This window comes from Thunnus thynnus, chromosome 15, assembly GCF_963924715.1.
Source record: "Thunnus thynnus chromosome 15, fThuThy2.1, whole genome shotgun sequence".
Taxonomy (NCBI): Eukaryota; Metazoa; Chordata; class Actinopteri; order Scombriformes; family Scombridae; genus Thunnus; species Thunnus thynnus.
In genome coordinates this window covers 19329693-19351681 of record NC_089531.1, presented here as the reverse complement: position 1 = coordinate 19351681, position 21989 = coordinate 19329693, and the positions used below count along the sequence as shown (strand labels likewise).

At 39.0% G+C, this 21989-nt stretch overlaps 1 protein-coding gene and 1 long non-coding RNA gene across 5 annotated transcripts in view; both read left to right on the top strand.

The window, feature by feature from the left end:
- Window positions 1-1003: 1003 nt before the first annotated feature.
- Window positions 1004-21989, top strand: part of LOC137197787 (progranulin-like) — a 56053-nt gene continuing 35067 nt past the window's right edge. For 3 of the 4 annotated variants that reach the window (XM_067611198.1, XM_067611200.1, XM_067611196.1), the window contains exons 1-7: window positions 1004-1164; window positions 1476-1619; window positions 1750-2046; window positions 2225-2395; window positions 2507-2635; window positions 2814-2984; window positions 3096-3227. In XM_067611198.1, the coding sequence (XP_067467299.1) occupies window positions 1476-1619; window positions 1750-2046; window positions 2225-2395; window positions 2507-2635; window positions 2814-2984; window positions 3096-3227 (1044 nt within the window). In that variant the 5' untranslated portion in view covers window positions 1004-1164. The remainder of the gene's footprint in view (window positions 1165-1475; window positions 1620-1749; window positions 2047-2224; window positions 2396-2506; window positions 2636-2813; window positions 2985-3095; window positions 3228-21989) is intronic. The other variant, XM_067611199.1, reaches the window with a different exon arrangement.
- LOC137197788 (uncharacterized) lies at window positions 5871-12229 on the top strand. The gene is made up of 3 exons (XR_010931503.1): window positions 5871-6380; window positions 6706-8316; window positions 11056-12229. It is a non-coding gene; the product is annotated as an uncharacterized lncRNA (long non-coding RNA).

Below are 21989 nucleotides of genomic sequence, written 5' to 3'. Positions count from 1 at the left end.
AAGATGGCCCAAGAATATTGCATAACCGGAGGCCCTTTGCAAAGAAGAATGGGAGAAATTTATGACATACAAAGTATCTATGCATTGACGTTTGCAGAAAGTATTGTGTTTTATATTCCACATCCTAAAGAGGCTGTGTTTACATCTTTTCAATTTAAAAATCATCAAAATATGTCATTTGTCAAAGGGTGTCCAAACATTTGTATACAACTGTATAGAAAAATAATATTCATATGACCCAACTACCACTGGATTTGCATTCACTGTTTGTTACCCTGCCCACTTTTTATATCAAGCCATCATTCTGCCCAGTCTCACTTCCCTAAAATTTGTGTTCAGCTGCTGTAACAAACACAATAACTATTACGCTAACCTCATATGCCACTTGAGTTACTGCAAGTAGTTTCAATAGTTTCACAATGTACAATCTATCATTAAACTGCTGTATATCACACTAAGGGTGTTACTGAACCAAACAATAATGTGAGATTATTTTATAGCCTCCTTAGTAGTTGAGGGTTACAGTCCCAGTTGCCTTGTGCAGTTGATCTCAACCAGTTCATAACCAACCGACCTACCAGAATATCACTCATCATGTTTCCTCATAGCTGTTATGACTGAATCGTTTTTGACTTAAGAGTGAACTTATAATCTTGATGATACTTTAATGTCTAGTGTAAAACACAGAAACTATGCTAAACAGAAGTTCAGTTCTGAAATGTGCTTTAGTTGGTTTTATGGTTTTAAAAGTCATATTAGCATAACATTTGAACCTTTCACCCTACTAATGTCTTTCTAAATAGACAATATTTCTGAGTGAAGCTTTAGCAGTAAGTTTTGTATTTAAACAATGTAATTATATCACAGGTTAATGTGAGCTTGTAAACTCTTATGTGTGTGTGTATGTTTTTGCAGCATCATACAATAATTACCAAACCCTCCTTTTAAAATCCAAGTGTGGCTGAATGGGGGTGTACCTCCAGAAGCACCTTACTGTCCTAATTTGACAGTCATAGGATGTGGGTGTGACATAAAGTCCAGCATCCAGTTTGTTTAGTGGGAGGGCCAAACCTACCATATAAAGAGTGGCGGTGTCTGTTGTTCAGTACAGGGGAGGTGTGAGGCGTATGTCAGGAGGCTGTTGAATCACTTCACAGACAGAAGGTAAGCAAAAATCTATGAATCCTTATCAAACCCTTGGCGTAACTGCCACCAGTATGGTGTTTTATAAACAGTCACAGCTTTTATTTATTATGACTATACAGTGAGGTTATATTTCTTTAATACATGCTAAAATGAAACTAAAAGTTGCCAGCAACACCTCAACGAAATGACAGTAAAAGTGTAAGATGTAGTTTAAGTCACAAATTGACTGAGGAACTGGAAAGAATGGGCAGTTGTTGCTCTAAAATTGCCCACAACGTATCACATTTGGCTGAATCAAATAAACTTCATGTTAATTATCTCTTGTCCAGATGTTGAGGATCACTTTATGGCTGTTGGTGGGAGTGTGTGGGTTTGCATCTTGCAACAACATATGCCCTGATGGGAACATCCTCTCAGATCTCTCCACCTGCTGTATGACTACAGATGGATATCGCGCTTGTCCATATCCCAACGTAAGTCAGACATGTTCATACACTGCATAACTTGACCTGTACTTGTGAAGACTTGACATATTGGTCCGGAAAAGTGTTGTCAGTATTTCATTGATATTCTCTGCGTGTCTGTATTCATGTGCGTCTCCAGGCTGTGTGCTGCTCCGACTTGGAGCACTGCTGCCCCTCAGGGTTTCAGTGTAACCTGGGTACCCAGATGTGTGAGAAAGTAAATCAGCCATGGATGAACATACCCATGGTGAAGAAGGAAGCTTCAGAGAAACCAAGCACCCTTCTTATACCCGTCTCTCCCCTTCAGGAGCTCAAAAACAACCTAGACCAAAAAAAGAGTTCAGTTGTCAACTGTGACAACAACCATAACTGTCATGGTGGCGAAACCTGCTGCAGATCCATATACGGTACCTGGTTCTGTTGCCCCTACTCCTCTGTGAGTTGACCCAGTAAATACTCCTGCAATAAGAAATGACAGTAATTTTCATGGCATCAATTCAAAGCTTGTAACTCAAATGTTTCAATTGCAATCAAATTTACAATTCAGTGTTGTCATCTTGAGGAGTGTTAATGCTCTTTTGAATTGATTATTGTATAAAATGTCTGCCTTGTAGGCCACGTGTTGTGCTGATCGCAGAAACTGTTGTCCATATGGCACATTCTGTGCCCGTGACGGGAAGTGTGTGAGGCGAGGCCTGAGATATCCTTTCTCCCCTATACAAGCTCTATCTTCAGTCCCTGCCTCTCTCATTTCAACCTCAGAGGACAAAGACAACCTGCAGGAGGTAGGACATATCACACTGTCTGTATGTCACTGCTTTATCTGAACGATGGTGGTGAAGAAGGAAGCTGTAGAGAAACCAATTACCCCTCTTCTACCCATCTCTCCCCTTCAGGAGTTCAAGAACAACCTAGACCAAAAAAAGAGTTCAGTTGTCCACTGTGACAACAACCATAACTGTCATGGTGGCGAAACCTGCTGCAGATCCATACACGGTACCTGGTCCTGTTGCCCCTACTCCTCTGTGAGTTGACCCAGTAAATACTCCTGCAATAAGAAATGACAGTAATTTTCATGGCATCAATTCAAAGCTTGTAACTCAAATGTTTCAATTGCAATCAAATTTACAATTCAGTGTTGTCATCTTGAGGAGTGTTAATGCTCTTTTGAATTGATTGTTGTATAAAACGTCTGCCTTGTAGGCCACGTGTTGTGCTGATCGCAGAAACTGTTGTCCATATGGCACATTCTGTGCCCGTGACGGGAAGTGTGTGAGGCGAGGCCTGAGATATCCTTTCTCCCCTATACAAGCTCTATCTTCAGTCCCTGCCTCTCTCATTTCAACCTCAGAGGACAAAGACAACCTGCAGGAGGTAGGACATATCACACTGTATGTATGTTACTGCTTTATCTGAACGATGGTGGTGAAGAAGGAAGCTGTAGAGAAACCAATTACCCCTCTTCTACCCATCTCTCCCCTTCAGGAGTTCAAGAACAACCTAGACCAAATAAAGAGTTCAGATCCTCTGTGTGAACATGGTTACGCCTGTCCTGTTGGCCAAACCTGCTGCAGAGGCAAAGAGAATTGGCCCTATTTCTGTTGCCCCCACCACGCTGTGAGTTGACTCAGTAAATACTCTTGTGCAATAAGATACATTACAGTAATGTAATATTCTTTATTCTCTATTTTCATGGCATCAATTCAAAGCTTGTAACTCAAATATTTCAATTGCAATCAAATTCACAATTTAGTGTTGTCATCTTGAGGAGTCTTAATGCTCTTTTGAATTGATTATTGTATAAAATGTCTGCCTTGTAGGCCACGTGTTGTGCTGATGGCATAAACTGTTGTCAATCTCACGAATTCTGTGCCCATGACGGGACGTGTATTAGGCGAGGCCTGAGATATCCTTTCTCCCCTAAACAAGCTCTATCTTCAGTCCCTGCCTCTTTCATTTCAACCTCAGAGGACAAAGACAACCCGCAGGAGGTAGGACATATCACACTGTATGTATGTTACTATTTTATCTGAACGAAGATCCACTCAGAAAAAGTGAAAGGCCCTGACTTTAACTTTATCTGAATGGATCTTTTCCCTGATTGAGAAAAGATTGACGTCTTTTCTCAATCAGGATTTGGCAACATCTGAAGTCAAATGTGCTAAGAGTTTATGGGTTGTTTGCACAATCAATCAAATCTGATAGAACCTGATCCACACAACCCTAATTAAGATTATTAGCTGAGTTTTTGAGTGTTAAACCTGCAATAATCAAGATGTTTCTATTATCAATCAATCAAAAATGTATGTGTATGTGAAGGGTTTCATTTGTGAGAATTATGAAGCGCTTCAACTCAATTTTATGGAATAAAAACAGCCACAGCCTCTGATTCATTCTCATCACTCTTGTTGCTGGTTGCATCAGACAGCTGTTTGAATCTCATTGCACTGACTATAAATTTACATGCTTATGAATCTTCACCTTTACTGCAGTAATTTAGGAGGCAGTATGTTGTTCTAACATTGGTACTGATTTCAGGACCAGTGATGTGCAGATGGTCGGCACCGCTGTGATTATGAATATATCTTTGGCCACTCCTCCTTGACATGCAGAAGATCTGAAGTACTTTCAGATCCCCTCAGGAACACAAGAAGACACAAAAACAGACTGAGGATGTGTTGCTAATGTTTCTGCACTGTGAGCGCTTACTAACTATGCATTACAGCTTCAGTAGAGAAAATGAACACAAACTGATCAGATTTTTTGATTATTCACAGACCTACATTACAGTCTAATGAGTAAATAATCTGTTTACAACCTCAAATGATTGTTTCCCTTATCCATTGTGCATTTCATTTTCAAATTCATATTTTATTTGTCACATATATAATCATACACAGTACAATGTGCAAAATGCCTTATGTACCTGTTCTGGATCAGTTACCACAACAGTAAACAAAACAGTAATTTGAAAGAGTGATTCAAATTAGACACATGTAAACAGTACAAAGAGTTCCAGAGTCCTAGTTCAGTTTCAGTCTAGTGCGATTTCCTGCAAAAAACAAAAAAATCATGCCAAATCATGCTAAACTTTATTCCAGCATAAGCATAATAAAAATAATAAAAAAATATGCAAATGTGATTGAAAATTTCTCCATCTGTTTTGTTGTCTCATGCCACCTGAACTTGATGTGTCACTGGGCCATAGACCACTCACCTGACCTTCCAATCATTTGATATAGTTATTACATTTGGATATTATAATTTAGTGGTGAAGTAGAATTATAGCTGACCTTCTAGTTAGCCTACTACCCCTCAGTGAACTGTGATCTTCATCAAGGTGCTCATACTTTGTAAGGAAAAAAATGCCCTACTCTGCCTCTGATTGGCTATTACTCGTTACCTTTGTTGGTTAGATTGGTTAGGTTTAGGCATGAGGAGTGAGATGATTGGGTTAGGTTAACAATATCAGGGTCAGAGCCAATCACAGGCAGTGTAGGGTGGGTAATGCCCACTGGTACACTTTGGCCCAATCCCAAACCAGTACCTACCCACTACCACTTCACCACCAAGTGTCACTCCAAATCAAGTTACACTCACAGCTGTGGAGGGCACGTCTAATTGTCTTTGATTTATTGATTGGGACAATGAGCAGTTTTTAAACATTAAAGATGCACTGCACTGGAGTTAACTCGAGGCTAATTTGCATCCGATGTCCCCCACAATCAAAACATACAACAGCACAACAACAAACAGTACAAAGCAAAAAACACACAGAGCACACCATACATAATATAAAATACAAAGCTACACACAACAGCACATCACATACACCCACAATGTCAATTAGAAATTAATAATGTAAACTTGTCAAATTAAAAGCAAGACTACCTGTGCTAATGAGAAGATCATAGATGGAGTTTAGACTCAGTGGTCACACAGCTGATTGGTCTTTAGTAGATTTATTTGGCCTTGAATGTATTGATTGAAGGGGGAGAGTATAAATGGATAGCCAAATTATGGGACGCCCCTGCCACTCTACCAGAACCAAACTTTCTATCACTTCACAGCTGTTAGTGGCTCCGACTGGCTTCCTATCACCGTTTCTGTTGTAGCTTCTAGGAACACTGGTTTTGTTTTCTGTTTGAACACTTTATCCTTGTATGAGACACGGAGACAGCTGTTGTTAACATGGACCAACAACCACCACCGGCTCCTGAATTCTGATGGGCAGCGTCAAGTAATAATGTCAGACAAAGGACATAATTAGCTAGAAAAGCTCTTCAGTGAAGCTAAAGTTTTTAAACTTGACATTAGAGTTGTTTAAATGTCCAGTTTATCTGCTGCTTCTGCTTTACATTACAGTAATGTTAATGTAGCTGATAGTTTGGATGACTTGACTGCGGATGCATTCCCACAGTGTGTCGTTTGTCAATTCAGTTTGACAATTACTGTAATTAACAACATACAAGTTAAATTTCTGCTTCATGCTCTGACAGATTTTCTCAAAGGAAAGGCTTTTACATTTACAGAGTGAGTGAAGGACTCAGGAGAGAAGAGACAGAAGTGAGGAAGAATCGCAGGATGTAACATTAATGGTGTCGAAAGAAAAATGAGGAAGAAAGTAAGGAACTGATTCAAGAAGGAAGAAGGTGCAACTGATTGAAGATTTAAAGAAAGAGTTTAAGGAGGAAAGAGAAACACATAGAGGCAGCCCAGGTGTCAGAGACATGAGTAAATACAAAGCAGGAGGCAGAAAAAACTGGTAAGGTCTGTAAGATTAAAACCTGCTATGAGAGGACTTACAAATCTTTTAATACAGGTACTAACACTACACAATAACTCTATTAACATGATGTTTTCTGAAGATGTTAAAAGGTTGTTGACCTCAGTAACTGTTGTAAACACAGCAGTAAAACTGACAGATAGTTTCAGTCATTAGAAAACACAAAATGCAGATTAATCTGACTGATTCATCTTTAAGTCAAACTGTTGTCTTAAATTGTTTTTAAGTTTGTTTTTAATTCTTCATAAATCAGTTTTGTTATTTCGTTATATTACAAATCTATATTAAGGACCATATAGACGGTGTGAGATTTGTTTTTAAGATAGAGACTGATTGGTCCATTTATCATCCATAAGGTCTATGTTTATTTACAATTTACAATTTCATTTAGCAGACACTTTTATCCAAAGCAATGTACATCTGAGAGCTGATACAACACAAGCAGGGATCTAGTCAGGAGAGAACAACGTGAGTAATTGTCATAAAGCTAAGTTTGAGTCCGATAGAACGTAGATGCCTAGAGTGCATAGAAGCAGATTTTTGTTGTTGCTGGAGGGTGTAAATGGATAGCCAAATTATGGGACGCCCTTGCCACTCTACCGGAACCAAACTTCCTGTCACTTTACAGCTCTTAGTGGCTCAGACTGGCTTCCTATCACTGTTTCTGTTGTAGCCTCTAAGAATGCTTGTTTCATTTTCTGTTTGAACACTTTATATTTAAGCTGATCTTCAAGTTCAAGGTACAATAGTTTCAAGTCGCACCATCCGTCACTATCTGAATGAAAATGGGCTCCATGGTAGAAGACTCAGGAAGACCCCGCTTCTAAGAGGCAGACGCAAAAAAAAAGCCAGACTGGACTTTGCCAAAAATGCACATTGACAAGTCAAGGTCCTTCTGGGAGAATGTGCTTTGGACAGATGAAACACAATTAGAGCTTTTTGGTAAACCGCATCAACCCTATGTTTACAGGAGGGTCTTCCAGCAGGATAATGACCCCAAACATACATCAAAAAGCACCCAAGAGTGGATGAGAAGACAACGTTGGACTGTTCTGAAGTGGCCTGCTATGAGACGGCACCCATCAAACCTGAGAGAACTGCTCCAGTTCTCACCAGAAGGAGAGTGACCCAAACTACCAGTGAAGAAGTATAGAGACTTAATTCAGAGTTACAGAAAGTGCTTCACTGCAGTTATTGCCGCAAAAGGCTGTGCTACAAATATTAAGTTAAGGGTACCAGTTTTTTTCGCCAGGCCATTTTCATTTGTTTTATTATTGTAAATAATATGTTGTAAATCAAAAGCAAAGTTTCAGTCATATTCAATGTGAAATAAAGAATGATGGATAGCATATACTTCTGTCAAATTGATACAGAGATTTTTTTTTTTTTAAAGGTGGAAGGGTACCAATATTTTCAGCCACATCTATACATAATGTTTTAAGTTTACTACAAGACTGTTTTGTATTTAGTTGAAGGTGTAGCTGCATCTGGCAAACAATAAGCAATACAGTAGATGGGCTCAAATACTCAAATTGTACAAATATTTACAAGCATTCGAGTTCTGATTCCTCCAGCAGTTTATTTCCAAATTACTAAACATAAAAAACATTTTGTGTTAAGTCTAAAAAATGGATTCCAGGGTTTTAATAAAGATCAGTGGGATGTTGTTGATAGTTGGAGTAAATTGGTTGACAATTAACAACTGGTCAGAAATAATTGGACTCTATGCAGCTCAAACTGATGGATTTCAAAATGGTTTTGATCTGTAATCCTGAAAAAAACTCCTTAATTTGTTTTACATATAATGGAGCATTACATTATTTGACTGCATTTCTATTTGTGTGTGCAGGATGAAAAGAAGAGTGTGAAGAAAAAGCAGACAATAAAGAAGTCATCAAAGCACCACTGGCTCCCCCTGCAGTAAGTCTAAGCATAGTGCCACCCCAAGCGCTCATTCAATAATTCCTGTCATAATCACGACCAGACATATCACCAAACAAACTTATGGTGTGAATTTTAATAATCTCTATGCGCACATAAACCACCATCTACTAATCAAACCCTTAAGAGAACTTTGCCAGTGACCCTGAATATGGCACTTTTGAATATTAGATCGGGATATTTATTATTAATCACCTGATTTTAGATAATAATATTGATTGCATGTTTAATACGGATGGACCAGCTGCTCTTATTGAAACCTCACCACCAAACTACAATTATTCATACTCCTCCAGGAAAGGTTAAAAAAGATGGGAGTAGAGCAACCATCCTCTCTGCGTCGCTTGGTTTTAAAGATATTACATTTGATAAATACACATTTTTTGAATATCACTCCATTATTTTTAACAGCCGTCCTGTACTGTGTATCATAGTTCACAGGCCACCCAAACGATGCTCTTCCTTTGTTTTCGATTTTTCAGAAGTACTCTCAATAATCCACACCAATTATGAATTGTTATTTTACGTCATTTTAACTTCCATGTGGACAATCAATCAGACTCTTTTACCTTGGAACCTTTTAAATTTGCTGAATTGTGTGACTTTTATCCAACATGTTACTCAGCCTACTCATAAGAGAGGCCACACTTTAGACCTTGTAATAACACACGGCCTACCTGCCAATATGTCTTCAGTTGTGGATGTAGGCATCTCTGATCATTTCTGTCTTTTTTACTGTCAGTGGTTTTCTACAACAGTATATTCCAGAATGAACTGTCTTACTGCTAAAGTGGCTGATTGATTGATTGATTGAAATTATTTATTAACAATATAAAGGATATACAGCATATATAAATAAATGAATCATGTATGCACAGTCTCAACCAGGAGGCATCATATCTTAAACACAATAAAGCTCAAGAGCTTATTTCCATTGTGGTCCTTTGGGTGTAGCTGTGTGTTTGACTGTTAATGTTTAAGTGAGTATATGAGCACAATTAGTATAAGTTAATGCGTGTGAGTGTGCACGTGTGTTCATGTGTGTATGTTTGTGGGAGGTGGAGGGGCGGCAGAGAGAAGGCAGCAGTACAATATGTATTCAGTACAGTGTATCCTACCAATTCAATAATTAATTAAAATGATTGAATTATTGAAACAGATGAAATAGTTATATGTAGGACCAGCTGCAACTCAGCCAGCTCTTTACGGAGGACTTCAAGTTTCCAATAGAACTAATTGACTTAAGTCTTGCAGGTAACACATTCCACATAACTGCTACTTTATATAAAAACAAGTCCTTTCCCACGCAGCTTTTAAATCTGCATGGCACAAAATCAGTGGAGCTCCCTCTAGTGGGATAACTGTGGACATCGCTGACCTGAGAAAAATAATTACTGAGATATTGTGGTACCACATGATTGACAATCCTGTGAACAATACATATTTTGATATATGATCTCTCCTCTACTCTGAGCCACTTGAGGCTAATAAAATGATCAGGGAGAAGATATGTGTTCTCTTTTTCAGTATACTTTATTGGAAACAGGCTCTGGTAGTAAAAATGTGTTATCAAACAATATTGCCATAAAATTACTTATAAACTATTCAATCTGAATGTTCTTGTTTTATTTTCCAAGAAGAAGAAGAAAATTTACTCTCATTCAGTAAGTTATCAGCAGAAACTTTTTCATGTGATCAATTAGACTGACCTTGTCAATATTCCCACAAATATGAGATGCAGTTAAATATAAAGTTGCTGCAAGCTATTTCTTGTGCTGTGTCTATGCAGGTCAAGTTGAGTCAAACAGTTTTGAGTTCAGGGGCCAGAAGCATAAAACTCTGTGTAGATTCATGAATAAAACTGTGTGTACGCGCAAAGCCAGAATAAAATATACGTATTCTTTTCGTCAGATTTATAAAGCTGTGCGTACGCATGGTTCTGTTTTATAGATCTCAGTGATTAAAGAACTGGACACATGTGCACGAGCCTAATTTCCACTCCCACAATGAGCCATAAATGGAGGAAGACACGCACTGATCCAGCTGTTTTCGTATCAGTTCGCCGCCTGTTCCACCAGTCTGTATAGCTGTCAAACGGGAAAGAGGAAATGCCGTTTACCGATTGTGTTGCACCGGCGAGGTTGTCCAACAGCAGAACAGCTGTCACTACGCACGACCATTACGCACGGCTTTATATCGTCCAAATCATGAATTCATCACACGGACCTGTAATCCATCATCAGCAGTGATATCTCAGAAATGTAATCAGTGATTAGTTTGTAGCGCTCATATCTAAACCGACTTTACAAGGTGTGACAAAACTAAGGATAAAATAAAAAGAATATTATGAGCAAAATAAAATGTTGACTCCTATGTAAACTAAATGAATGGTTAAACTAATCACACAAATGTAATTAATCAATGTTATGTTCATAAATGTGCCTTTGATTGGCATTTTACAAATCTCTGTGTAAACGCAAAAAAAAAAAAAAAAAACCTGACAAAATGTTTTGCTGAAAGATTCCGTCTCTCACCTCATATTTCATCTCCACCTCATCAAATCACCCTCAGATCGCTTCAGGACAACATGAAGCGTGAGGTGTGTTTATAAGCGGGAAATGGCGTATGTGCGGTTTTTGAGTGTACGCATCATTTATGCATCACGTCCCAGGTGTTATAAAGCATTTATAAATGTGCTGTAAATCTTGTGTCCCTCAGGAGGAAAAGAGCCGTAGAAGAAAAAGGAAGTCTGAGCGGAGTTATAAAGACTCATCTTCAGAGTCGTCTGCTGACTCTGAGGGAGAAGAGGTACTAAGCATTATTACATTGTTTCAGATGAAGAAAATTCTGAAAGCTTCTTATTTAACCCATAAAATTTAATTTACTAAAAGTTTGTCAATTGTCCCACTTGAATGAATATGAATAGACTTGATAATTAATCCATCACCGTCTTTCTCCCTCTTTGTTCCTTTTACTTCTTTGTTACTCTTATTTGAATTTTCGAGGGTAAAAATCAAGTATCGCAGCAAGTATTTTTTGCTGTTGACATCAAAATGTACTAACGTTTTTAGTCTTGCTTTAGTCTATCTTTTTAGCCATTTTTGTTTGACCTTTAGCCGATCAAGCATGTTGTAAGAAAACCCTGTGACTGTCCTTATTTTATTTCAAAATTTAATTAGAGGATAAACCCCTTGAGATGCACCATCTCGTCAAGCACAGAAAATAAAAGTTATAGTAACTAACTGATGAAAAAAACTACTCCATCTGTCTTTTGGTACAGATTTGTGGTGATGTGTGTTCATGTCGTGACGCTCTGAACCAACCAGACATTTCCTGAAGAAAAGCTTTCCGTTTGTTGAGCGGTCGTTATCACGTTTAACTGTGATTGGCACAACGGTTTTAACTGGATGAGAAAGTATTTCACATTTATTTAATCACCACGCCCACCGATCTATGTTCACCTTCGTTGCGCTGCTGCACATACATGAAACAAAGTAGCAGGTGCGCATAGAGACGCCAATACAGTCGGTGTGCCTAAGACATACCACCTTGTGCTTGTCGTTGCACTTGCGCGGTTAAAACAAGGCCCCCTGTGCCCACTATGTGGTGTTAGAGAACACCCACTTATTATACGTCATGTTGCAGTATAGTATATCATGTGTACACCACACCATGTGAATTTTAAGTAAGTTGATGATGTTTGTCACATAAGGCTGATTTCCTGTTGTCAGCAGGTGGTGCTATGACTATGACTCAATATGAGCAGGTAGATGTCCTCAGGCCTGGACTCTTATCCAACTTGTGAAATTTGGAGCAGATCGGACAATATAAAGTCAAGTTACAACAGTTTCCTCTTTCATGGCGAAACATGCAAGTCTTCCGCATCGCCATGGCAACACTGTTCCATGAAAACTCAAAACCGCAATTTTGCATTACACTTGTTTGTGTAGGTGAAATGAATGTTGCATCAATTACGAAAGAAGAACTAGAAAACGTTATCTGAAGTACACGGTGACCCCGATCCTAAGAAGTGATCATTGGAAAAGGGGGGCTAAATGCAAGAACTAGAGACTTTACAAGACAGGCATGACTCCATATATGGGATTATTATTGATTATCTTGCAGGAACAGGTGTCTGCAGACAGTGAAGTGTGACTACACACAAGGTGCTTGGTTTGACCGTTGTGTTGGGCACAGGATGAAAGTATAAAGTGTTTGTATGAGCTGTTGAAGATGCTCCTCTTGCTGCAGAGCTCGGAGAGCCTGTATGCATATGCTTTAGTGATTTATTAAAGGCAGTTGGACGGTAGGAAAAATACTGTGTCTCTGGTATTTAATTACCTTTGTCACCTAACTAGACAGGCTGACATTTCAGCTGCAACAGTCAGTGGACCTGTTGAATCCTCTGGGAGGAGTTTTGAAAAATTCCATAAATGTAAATTGCCTAAAATGGTGTGTTATCATATGACCTATGACATCATCATTTGAGTTATCGACTATTCCTTCACAATTTAGTATCACATTAGTCTGAGGGTTATATCAACCAAATGTCAAATGAATGTAATAAACCCTCTAGGAGGAGTTTGAAAAAGTTTGTATAAAATACAAGAAAAACACACAAAATTCAAAATGGCCGACGTCCGGTTGGGCAAAGCCCAATCGCTCTATATTCTTGCAAAATTCACGGGTTCTGATGTGTGCGCCCAGTTTTGTGAGCTTTCAAACACCCCTAGCACTTCAAAAACAGCTTCCTGTTTCATGGCAAATGATGCGTCACAATGGCAACAGCATTTGATGAAAACTCAAAACCTTTGCAATTTTGCATTGCGAGGGTCTTGAGATTTTGTTGACCAAAGTTGAGGTGATATGGAGGAGAAAAATGATATTAGAAGTGTACTGTTGTATAAATTACTATATTGTTGTATTTATTCTTTGATGATTGTTAATCCAGTGTAGAAGTGTGTTCAACTGATCAGTTTTGTCTTTAAGGAACATGATGCATTCTTGACCCTGTCCATTGACCTCTTAAATGTTGTAATCACATCGTTCTGTTTTAAGCAATATCTTACCAACAAGGTGCAATATGCAACTTGTTTGTGTGGTGGAATGAATGTCAAGTCAATTAGGAAAGAAGAAATAGAAAGGGCTATCTGAAGTGCATGATACACAGTGACCCCGATTCTAAGAAGTGATCATTGGAAAAGGGGGGCTAAATGCAAAAGCTGGAAACTGTACAAGACAAGCATGACTCCATATATGGGATTATTATTGATTATCTTGCAGGAACAGGTGTCTGCAGACAGTGAAGTGTGACTACACACAAGGTGCTTGTGTTGACAGTTGTGTTGGGCACAGGATGAAAGTATAAAGTGTTTGTATGAGCTGTTGAAGATGCTCCTCTTGCTGCAGAGCTCGGAGAGCCTGTATGCATATGCTTTAGTGGTTTATTAAAGGCAGTTGGACGGTAGGAAAAATACTGTGTCTCTGGTATTTAATTACCTTTGTCACCTAACTAGACAGGCTGACATTTCAGCTGCAACAGTCAGTGGACCTGTTGAATCCTCTGGGAGGAGTTTTGAAAAATTCCATAAATGTAAATTGCCTAAAATGGTGTGTTATCATATGACCTATGACATCATCATTTGAGTTATCGACTATTCCTTCACAATTTAGTATCACATTAGTCTGAGGGTTATATCAACCAAATGTCAAATGAATGTAATAAACCCTCTAGGAGGAGTTTGAAAAAGTTTGCATAAAATACAAGAAAAACACACAAAATTCAAAATGGCCGACGTCCGGTTGGGCAAAGCCCAATCGCTCTATATTCTTGCAAAATTCACGGGTTCTGATGTGTGCGCCCAGTTTTGTGAGCTTTCAAACACCCCTAGCACCTCAAAAACAGCTTCCTGTTTCATGGCAAATGATGCATCACAATGGCAACAGCATTTGATGAAAACTCAAAACCTTTGCAATTTTGCATTGCGAGGGTCTTGAGATTTTGTTGACCAAAGTTGAGGTGATATGGAGGAAAAAGATAATATAAGAAGTGTACTGTTGTATAAATTACTATATTGTTGTATTTATTCTTTGATGATTGTTAATCCAGTGTAGAAGTGTGTTCAACTGATCAGTTTTGTCTTTAAGGAACATGATGCATTCTTGACCCTGTCCATTGACCTCTTAAATGTTGTAATCACATCGTTCTGTTTTAAGCAATATCTTACCAACAAGGTGCAATATGCAACTTGTTTGTGTGGTGGAATGAATGTCAAGTCAATTAGGAAAGAAGAAATAGAAAGGGCTATCTGAAGTGCATGATACACAGTGACCCCGATTCTAAGAAGTGATCATTGGAAAAGGGGGGCTAAATGCAAAAGCTGGAAACTGTACAAGACAAGCATGACTCCATATATGGGATTATTATTGATTATCTTGCAGGAACAGGTGTCTGCAGACAGTGAAGTGTGACTACACACAAGGTGCTTGTGTTGACAGTTGTGTTGGGCACAGGATGAAAGTATAAAGTGTTTGTATGAGCTGTTGAAGATGCTCCTCTTGCTGCAGAGCTCGGAGAGCCTGTATGCATATGCTTTAGTGATTTATTAAAGGCAGTTGGACGGTAGGAAAAATACTGTGTCTCTGGTATTTAATTACCTTTGTCACCTAACTAGACAGGCTGACATTTCAGCTGCAACAGTCAGTGGACCTGTTGAATCCTCTGGGAGGAGTTTTGAAAAATTCCATAAATGTAAATTGCCTAAAATGGTGTGTTATCATATGACCTATGACATCATCATTTGAGTTATCGACTATTCCTTCACAATTTAGTATCACATTAGTCTGAGGGTTATATCAACCAAATGTCAAATGAATGTAATAAACCCTCTAGGAGGAGTTTGAAAAAGTTTGCATAAAATACAAGAAAAACACACAAAATTAAAAATGGCCGACGTCCGGTTGGGCAAAGCCCAATCGCTCTATATTCTTGCAAAATTCACGGGTTCTGATGTGTGCGCCCAGTTTTGTGAGCTTTCAAACACCCCTAGCACCTCAAAAACAGCTTCCTGTTTCATGGCAAATGATGCATCACAATGGCAACAGCATTTGATGAAAGCTCAAAACCTTTGCAATTTTGCATTGCGAGGGTCTTGAGATTTTGTTGACCAAAGTTGAGGTGATATGGAGGAAAAAGATAATATTAGAAGTGTACTGTTGTATAAATTACTATATTGTTGTATTTATTCTTTGATGATTGTTAATCCAGTGTAGAAGTGTGTTCAACTGATCAGTTTTGTCTTTAAGGAACATGATGCATTCTTGACCCTGTCCATTGACCTCTTAAATGTTGTAATCACATCGTTCTGTTTTAAGCAATATCTTACCAACAAGGTGCAATATGCAACTTGTTTGTGTGGTGGAATGAATGTCAAGTCAATTAGGAAAGAAGAAATAGAAAGGGCTATCTGAAGTGCATGATACACAGTGACCCCGATTCTAAGAAGTGATCATTGGAAAAGGGGGGCTAAATGCAAAAGCTGGAAACTGTACAAGACAAGCATGACTCCATATATGGGATTATTATTGATTATCTTGCAGGAACAGGTGTCTGCAGACAGTGAAGTGTGACTACACACAAGGTGCTTGTGTTGACAGTTGTGTTGGGCACAGGATGAAAGTATAAAGTGTTTGTATGAGCTGTTGAAGATGCTCCTCTTGCTGCAGAGCTCGGAGAGCCTGTATGCATATGCTTTAGTGGTTTATTAAAGGCAGTTGGACGGTAGGAAAAATACTGTGTCTCTGGTATTTAATTACCTTTGTCACCTAACTAGACAGGCTGACATTTCAGCTGCAACAGTCAGTGGACCTGTTGAATCCTCTGGGAGGAGTTTTGAAAAATTCCATAAATGTAAATTGCCTAAAATGGTGTGTTATCATATGACCTATGACATCATCATTTGAGTTATCGACTATTCCTTCACAATTTAGTATCACATTAGTCTGAGGGTTATATCAACCAAATGTCAAATGAATGTAATAAACCCTCTAGGAGGAGTTTGAAAAAGTTTGCATAAAATACAAGAAAAACACACAAAATTCAAAATGGCCGACGTCCGTTTGGGCAGAGCCCAATCGCTCTATATTCTTGCAAAATTCACGGGTTCTGATGTGTGCACCCAGTTTTGTGAGCTTTCAAACACCCCTAGCACCTCAAAAACAGCTTCCTGTTTCATGGCAAATGATGCATCACAATGGCAACAGCATTTGATGAAAACTCAAAACCTTTGCAATTTTGCATTGCGAGGGTCTTGAGATTTTGTTGACCAAAGTTGAGGTGATATGGAGGAAAAAGATAATATTAGAAGTGTACTGTTGTATAAATTACTATATTGTTGTATTTATTCTTTGATGATTGTTAATCCAGTGTAGAAGTGTGTTCAACTGATCAGTTTTGTCTTTAAGGAACATGATGCATTCTTGACCCTGTCCATTGACCTCTTAAATGTTGTAATCACATCGTTCTGTTTTAAGCAATATCTTACCAACAAGGTGCAATATGCAACTTGTTTGTGTGGTGGAATGAATGTCAAGTCAATTAGGAAAGAAGAAATAGAAAGGGCTATCTGAAGTGCATGATACACAGTGACCCCGATTCTAAGAAGTGATCATTGGAAAAGGGGGGCTAAATGCAAAAGCTGGAAACTGTACAAGACAAGCATGACTCCATATATGGGATTATTATTGATTATCTTGCAGGAACAGGTGTCTGCAGACAGTGAAGTGTGACTACACACAAGGTGCTTGTGTTGACAGTTGTGTTGGGCACAGGATGAAAGTATAAAGTGTTTGTATGAGCTGTTGAAGATGCTCCTCTTGCTGCAGAGCTCGGAGAGCCTGTATGCATATGCTTTAGTGGTTTATTAAAGGCAGTTGGACGGTAGGAAAAATACTGTGTCTCTGGTATTTAATTACCTTTGTCACCTAACTAGACAGGCTGACATTTCAGCTGCAACAGTCAGTGGACCTGTTGAATCCTCTGGGAGGAGTTTTGAAAAATTCCATAAATGTAAATTGCCTAAAATGGTGTGTTATCATATGACCTATGACATCATCATTTGAGTTATCGACTATTCCTTCACAATTTAGTATCACATTAGTCTGAGGGTTATATCAACCAAATGTCAAATGAATGTAATAAACCCTCTAGGAGGAGTTTGAAAAAGTTTGCATAAAATACAAGAAAAACACACAAAATTCAAAATGGCCGACGTCCGTTTGGGCAGAGCCCAATCGCTCTATATTCTTGCAAAATTCACGGGTTCTGATGTGTGCACCCAGTTTTGTGAGCTTTCAAACACCCCTAGCACCTCAAAAACAGCTTCCTGTTTCATGGCAAATGATGCATCACAATGGCAACAGCATTTGATGAAAACTCAAAACCTTTGCAATTTTGCATTGCGAGGGTCTTGAGATTTTGTTGACCAAAGTTGAGGTGATATGGAGGAAAAAGATAATATTAGAAGTGTACTGTTGTATAAATTACTATATTGTTGTATTTATTCTTTGATGATTGTTAATCCAGTGTAGAAGTGTGTTCAACTGATCAGTTTTGTCTTTAAGGAACATGATGCATTCTTGACCCTGTCCATTGACCTCTTAAATGTTGTAATCACATCGTTCTGTTTTAAGCAATATCTTACCAACAAGGTGCAATATGCAACTTGTTTGTGTGGTGGAATGAATGTCAAGTCAATTAGGAAAGAAGAAATAGAAAGGGCTATCTGAAGTGCATGATACACAGTGACCCCGATTCTAAGAAGTGATCATTGGAAAAGGGGGGCTAAATGCAAAAGCTGGAAACTGTACAAGACAAGCATGACTCCATATATGGGATTATTATTGATTATCTTGCAGGAACAGGTGTCTGCAGACAGTGAAGTGTGACTACACACAAGGTGCTTGTGTTGACAGTTGTGTTGGGCACAGGATGAAAGTATAAAGTGTTTGTATGAGCTGTTGAAGATGCTCCTCTTGCTGCAGAGCTCGGAGAGCCTGTATGCATATGCTTTAGTGGTTTATTAAAGGCAGTTGGACGGTAGGAAAAATACTGTGTCTCTGGTATTTAATTACCTTTGTCACCTAACTAGACAGGCTGACATTTCAGCTGCAACAGTCAGTGGACCTGTTGAATCCTCTGGGAGGAGTTTTGAAAAATTCCATAAATGTAAATTGCCTAAAATGGTGTGTTATCATATGACCTATGACATCATCATTTGAGTTATTGACTATTCCTTCACAATTTAGTATCACATTAGTCTGAGGGTTATATCAACCAAATGTCAAATGAATGTAATAAACCCTCTAGGAGGAGTTTGAAAAAGTTTGCATAAAATACAAGAAAAACACACAAAATTCAAAATGGCCGACGTCCGTTTGGGCAGAGCCCAATCGCTCTATATTCTTGCAAAATTCACGGGTTCTGATGTGTGCACCCAGTTTTGTGAGCTTTCAAACACCCCTAGCACCTCAAAAACAGCTTCCTGTTTCATGGCAAATGATGCATCACAATGGCAACAGCATTTGATGAAAACTCAAAACCTTTGCAATTTTGCATTGCGAGGGTCTTGAGATTTTGTTGACCAAAGTTGAGGTGATATGGAGGAAAAAGATAATATTAGAAGTGTACTGTTGTATAAATTACTATATTGTTGTATTTATTCTTTGATGATTGTTAATCCAGTGTAGAAGTGTGTTCAACTGATCAGTTTTGTCTTTAAGGAACATGATGCATTCTTGACCCTGTCCATTGACCTCTTAAATGTTGTAATCACATCGTTCTGTTTTAAGCAATATCTTACCAACAAGGTGCAATATGCAACTTGTTTGTGTGGTGGAATGAATGTCAAGTCAATTAGGAAAGAAGAAATAGAAAGGGCTATCTGAAGTGCATGATACACAGTGACCCCGATTCTAAGAAGTGATCATTGGAAAAGGGGGGCTAAATGCAAAAGCTGGAAACTGTACAAGACAAGCATGACTCCATATATGGGATTATTATTGATTATCTTGCAGGAACAGGTGTCTGCAGACAGTGAAGTGTGACTACACACAAGGTGCTTGTGTTGACAGTTGTGTTGGGCACAGGATGAAAGTATAAAGTGTTTGTATGAGCTGTTGAAGATGCTCCTCTTGCTGCAGAGCTCGGAGAGCCTGTATGCATATGCTTTAGTGGTTTATTAAAGGCAGTTGGACGGTAGGAAAAATACTGTGTCTCTGGTATTTAATTACCTTTGTCACCTAACTAGACAGGCTGACATTTCAGCTGCAACAGTCAGTGGACCTGTTGAATCCTCTGGGAGGAGTTTTGAAAAATTCCATAAATGTAAATTGCCTAAAATGGTGTGTTATCATATGACCTATGACATCATCATTTGAGTTATCGACTATTCCTTCACAATTTAGTATCACATTAGTCTGAGGGTTATATCAACCAAATGTCAAATGAATGTAATAAACCCTCTAGGAGGAGTTTGAAAAAGTTTGCATAAAATACAAGAAAAACACACAAAATTCAAAATGGCCGACGTCCGTTTGGGCAGAGCCCAATCGCTCTATATTCTTGCAAAATTCACGGGTTCTGATGTGTGCACCCAGTTTTGTGAGCTTTCAAACACCCCTAGCACCTCAAAAACAGCTTCCTGTTTCATGGCAAATGATGCATCACAATGGCAACAGCATTTGATGAAAACTCAAAACCTTTGCAATTTTGCATTGCGAGGGTCTTGAGATTTTGTTGACCAAAGTTGAGGTGATATGGAGGAAAAAGATAATATTAGAAGTGTACTGTTGTATAAATTACTATATTGTTGTATTTATTCTTTGATGATTGTTAATCCAATGTAGAAGTGTGTTCAACTGATCAGTTTTGTCTTTAAGGAACATGATGCATTCTTGACCCTGTCCATTGACCTCTTAAATGTTGTAATCACATCGTTCTGTTTTAAGCAATATCTTACCAACAAGGTGCAATATGCAACTTGTTTGTGTGGTGGAATGAATGTCAAGTCAATTAGGAAAGAAGAAATAGAAAGGGCTATCTGAAGTGCATGATACACAGTGACCCCGATTCTAAGAAGTGATCATTGGAAAAGGGGGGCTAAATGCAAAAGCTGGAAACTGTACAAGACAAGCATGACTCCATATATGGGATTATTATTGATTATCTTGCAGGAACAGGTGTCTGCAGACAGTGAAGTGTGACTACACACAAGGTGCTTGTGTTGACAGTTGTGTTGGGCACAGGATGAAAGTATAAAGTGTTTGTATGAGCTGTTGAAGATGCTCCTCTTGCTGCAGAGCTCGGAGAGCCTGTATGCATATGCTTTAGTGATTTATTAAAGGCAGTTGGACGGTAGGAAAAATACTGTGTCTCTGGTATTTATCCGACCTTGTGCGCATCAGATGGAGTGGCGGCCTTGGTATCGCTACTGGAGTTCAGTTGACATGGCTCTGAAATGTCATTCTTATCGGACACTGTGTGAATGCATAAAATCTTATTTCCTAGTTGAAATTTGGTCTTAGATGTCTCAGAATCATGTCCTTTTGTGACACAATGTCCGCTGCTGCTTTGGTGATTTTATCAACAGGATCAAACTAAATACTTGCTGCAGAAGTGCGGCAACAATGTATTATCCATTGTTGAGTTGTCGTTATCACGTTTAATTGTGATTAACACTGTTAACTGTTTCAGAGCTTTGAGACCAGTGATGTGATTGGCTAGGAGAGTATTTCACATATATTTAATCACTACACCCACTTTTCTATACTCACCTTCACCCAGCCCTTTTACACATTTCACTGCTGCACATAAATGAAACAAAATAGCAGGTGCGCATAGAGATGCCCATATAGTCCGTGTGCCTAATACTTACCACCTTGCACTTGTCGTTGCACTTGCACGGTTAAAATAGGGGCGGAGCTGACGAAAGCCAATGTGAAATATGTCTGAAATGAGACGTGCTGGCATTTTCTCAATATGACTATCAACAGATCATTTTCATTGTCTATTTTTGCTGAGAACTGTGCGCGTCACACAGAAAAAATAGGCGAGACCCCGAATCTCTAGATTTGGCACCTACGTGTGAGATGTGTGGCACACGCAGGCTGTGTGGCTGCTCTGATCTGTTAGCATGGGTGCCAAAATGAAAAACAAGAGGTTCTGCAACGCACACACGTTGCTCATGCAGGCTGTGTCCCAGGTGTCACCACTGCAGGTCAGACTGTGTGGTGGACGCCAGGGCAGGGAACGTCTCTGTCAGGGAACTCCAGCACGGAGAGTCGCTGACATACTGACATACGGAGCTTCTTCCTAGCACACATGCCTGTACCTACTGTGGATATGTGTGGGTTTACTGTGGGGCATTGTAGGCAGGGCAAATCCACACTAATCCCACATGGGCCCCATGTAGATTAGCCTATGCAGGGCCCACAGCAGTTTTGCCCTTGGGGCCCCTATGTGGGCTTTCTGTAGGCAAGCCCACAGTTGGACTTGCCCACAGAAAACCCACATGGGCCCCCCTGTGGGATAGTCCGTGCAGGGCCCAAAGCAGTTAACCAAAAGGACTGGAATATAAAATTTAAATCTCTACATT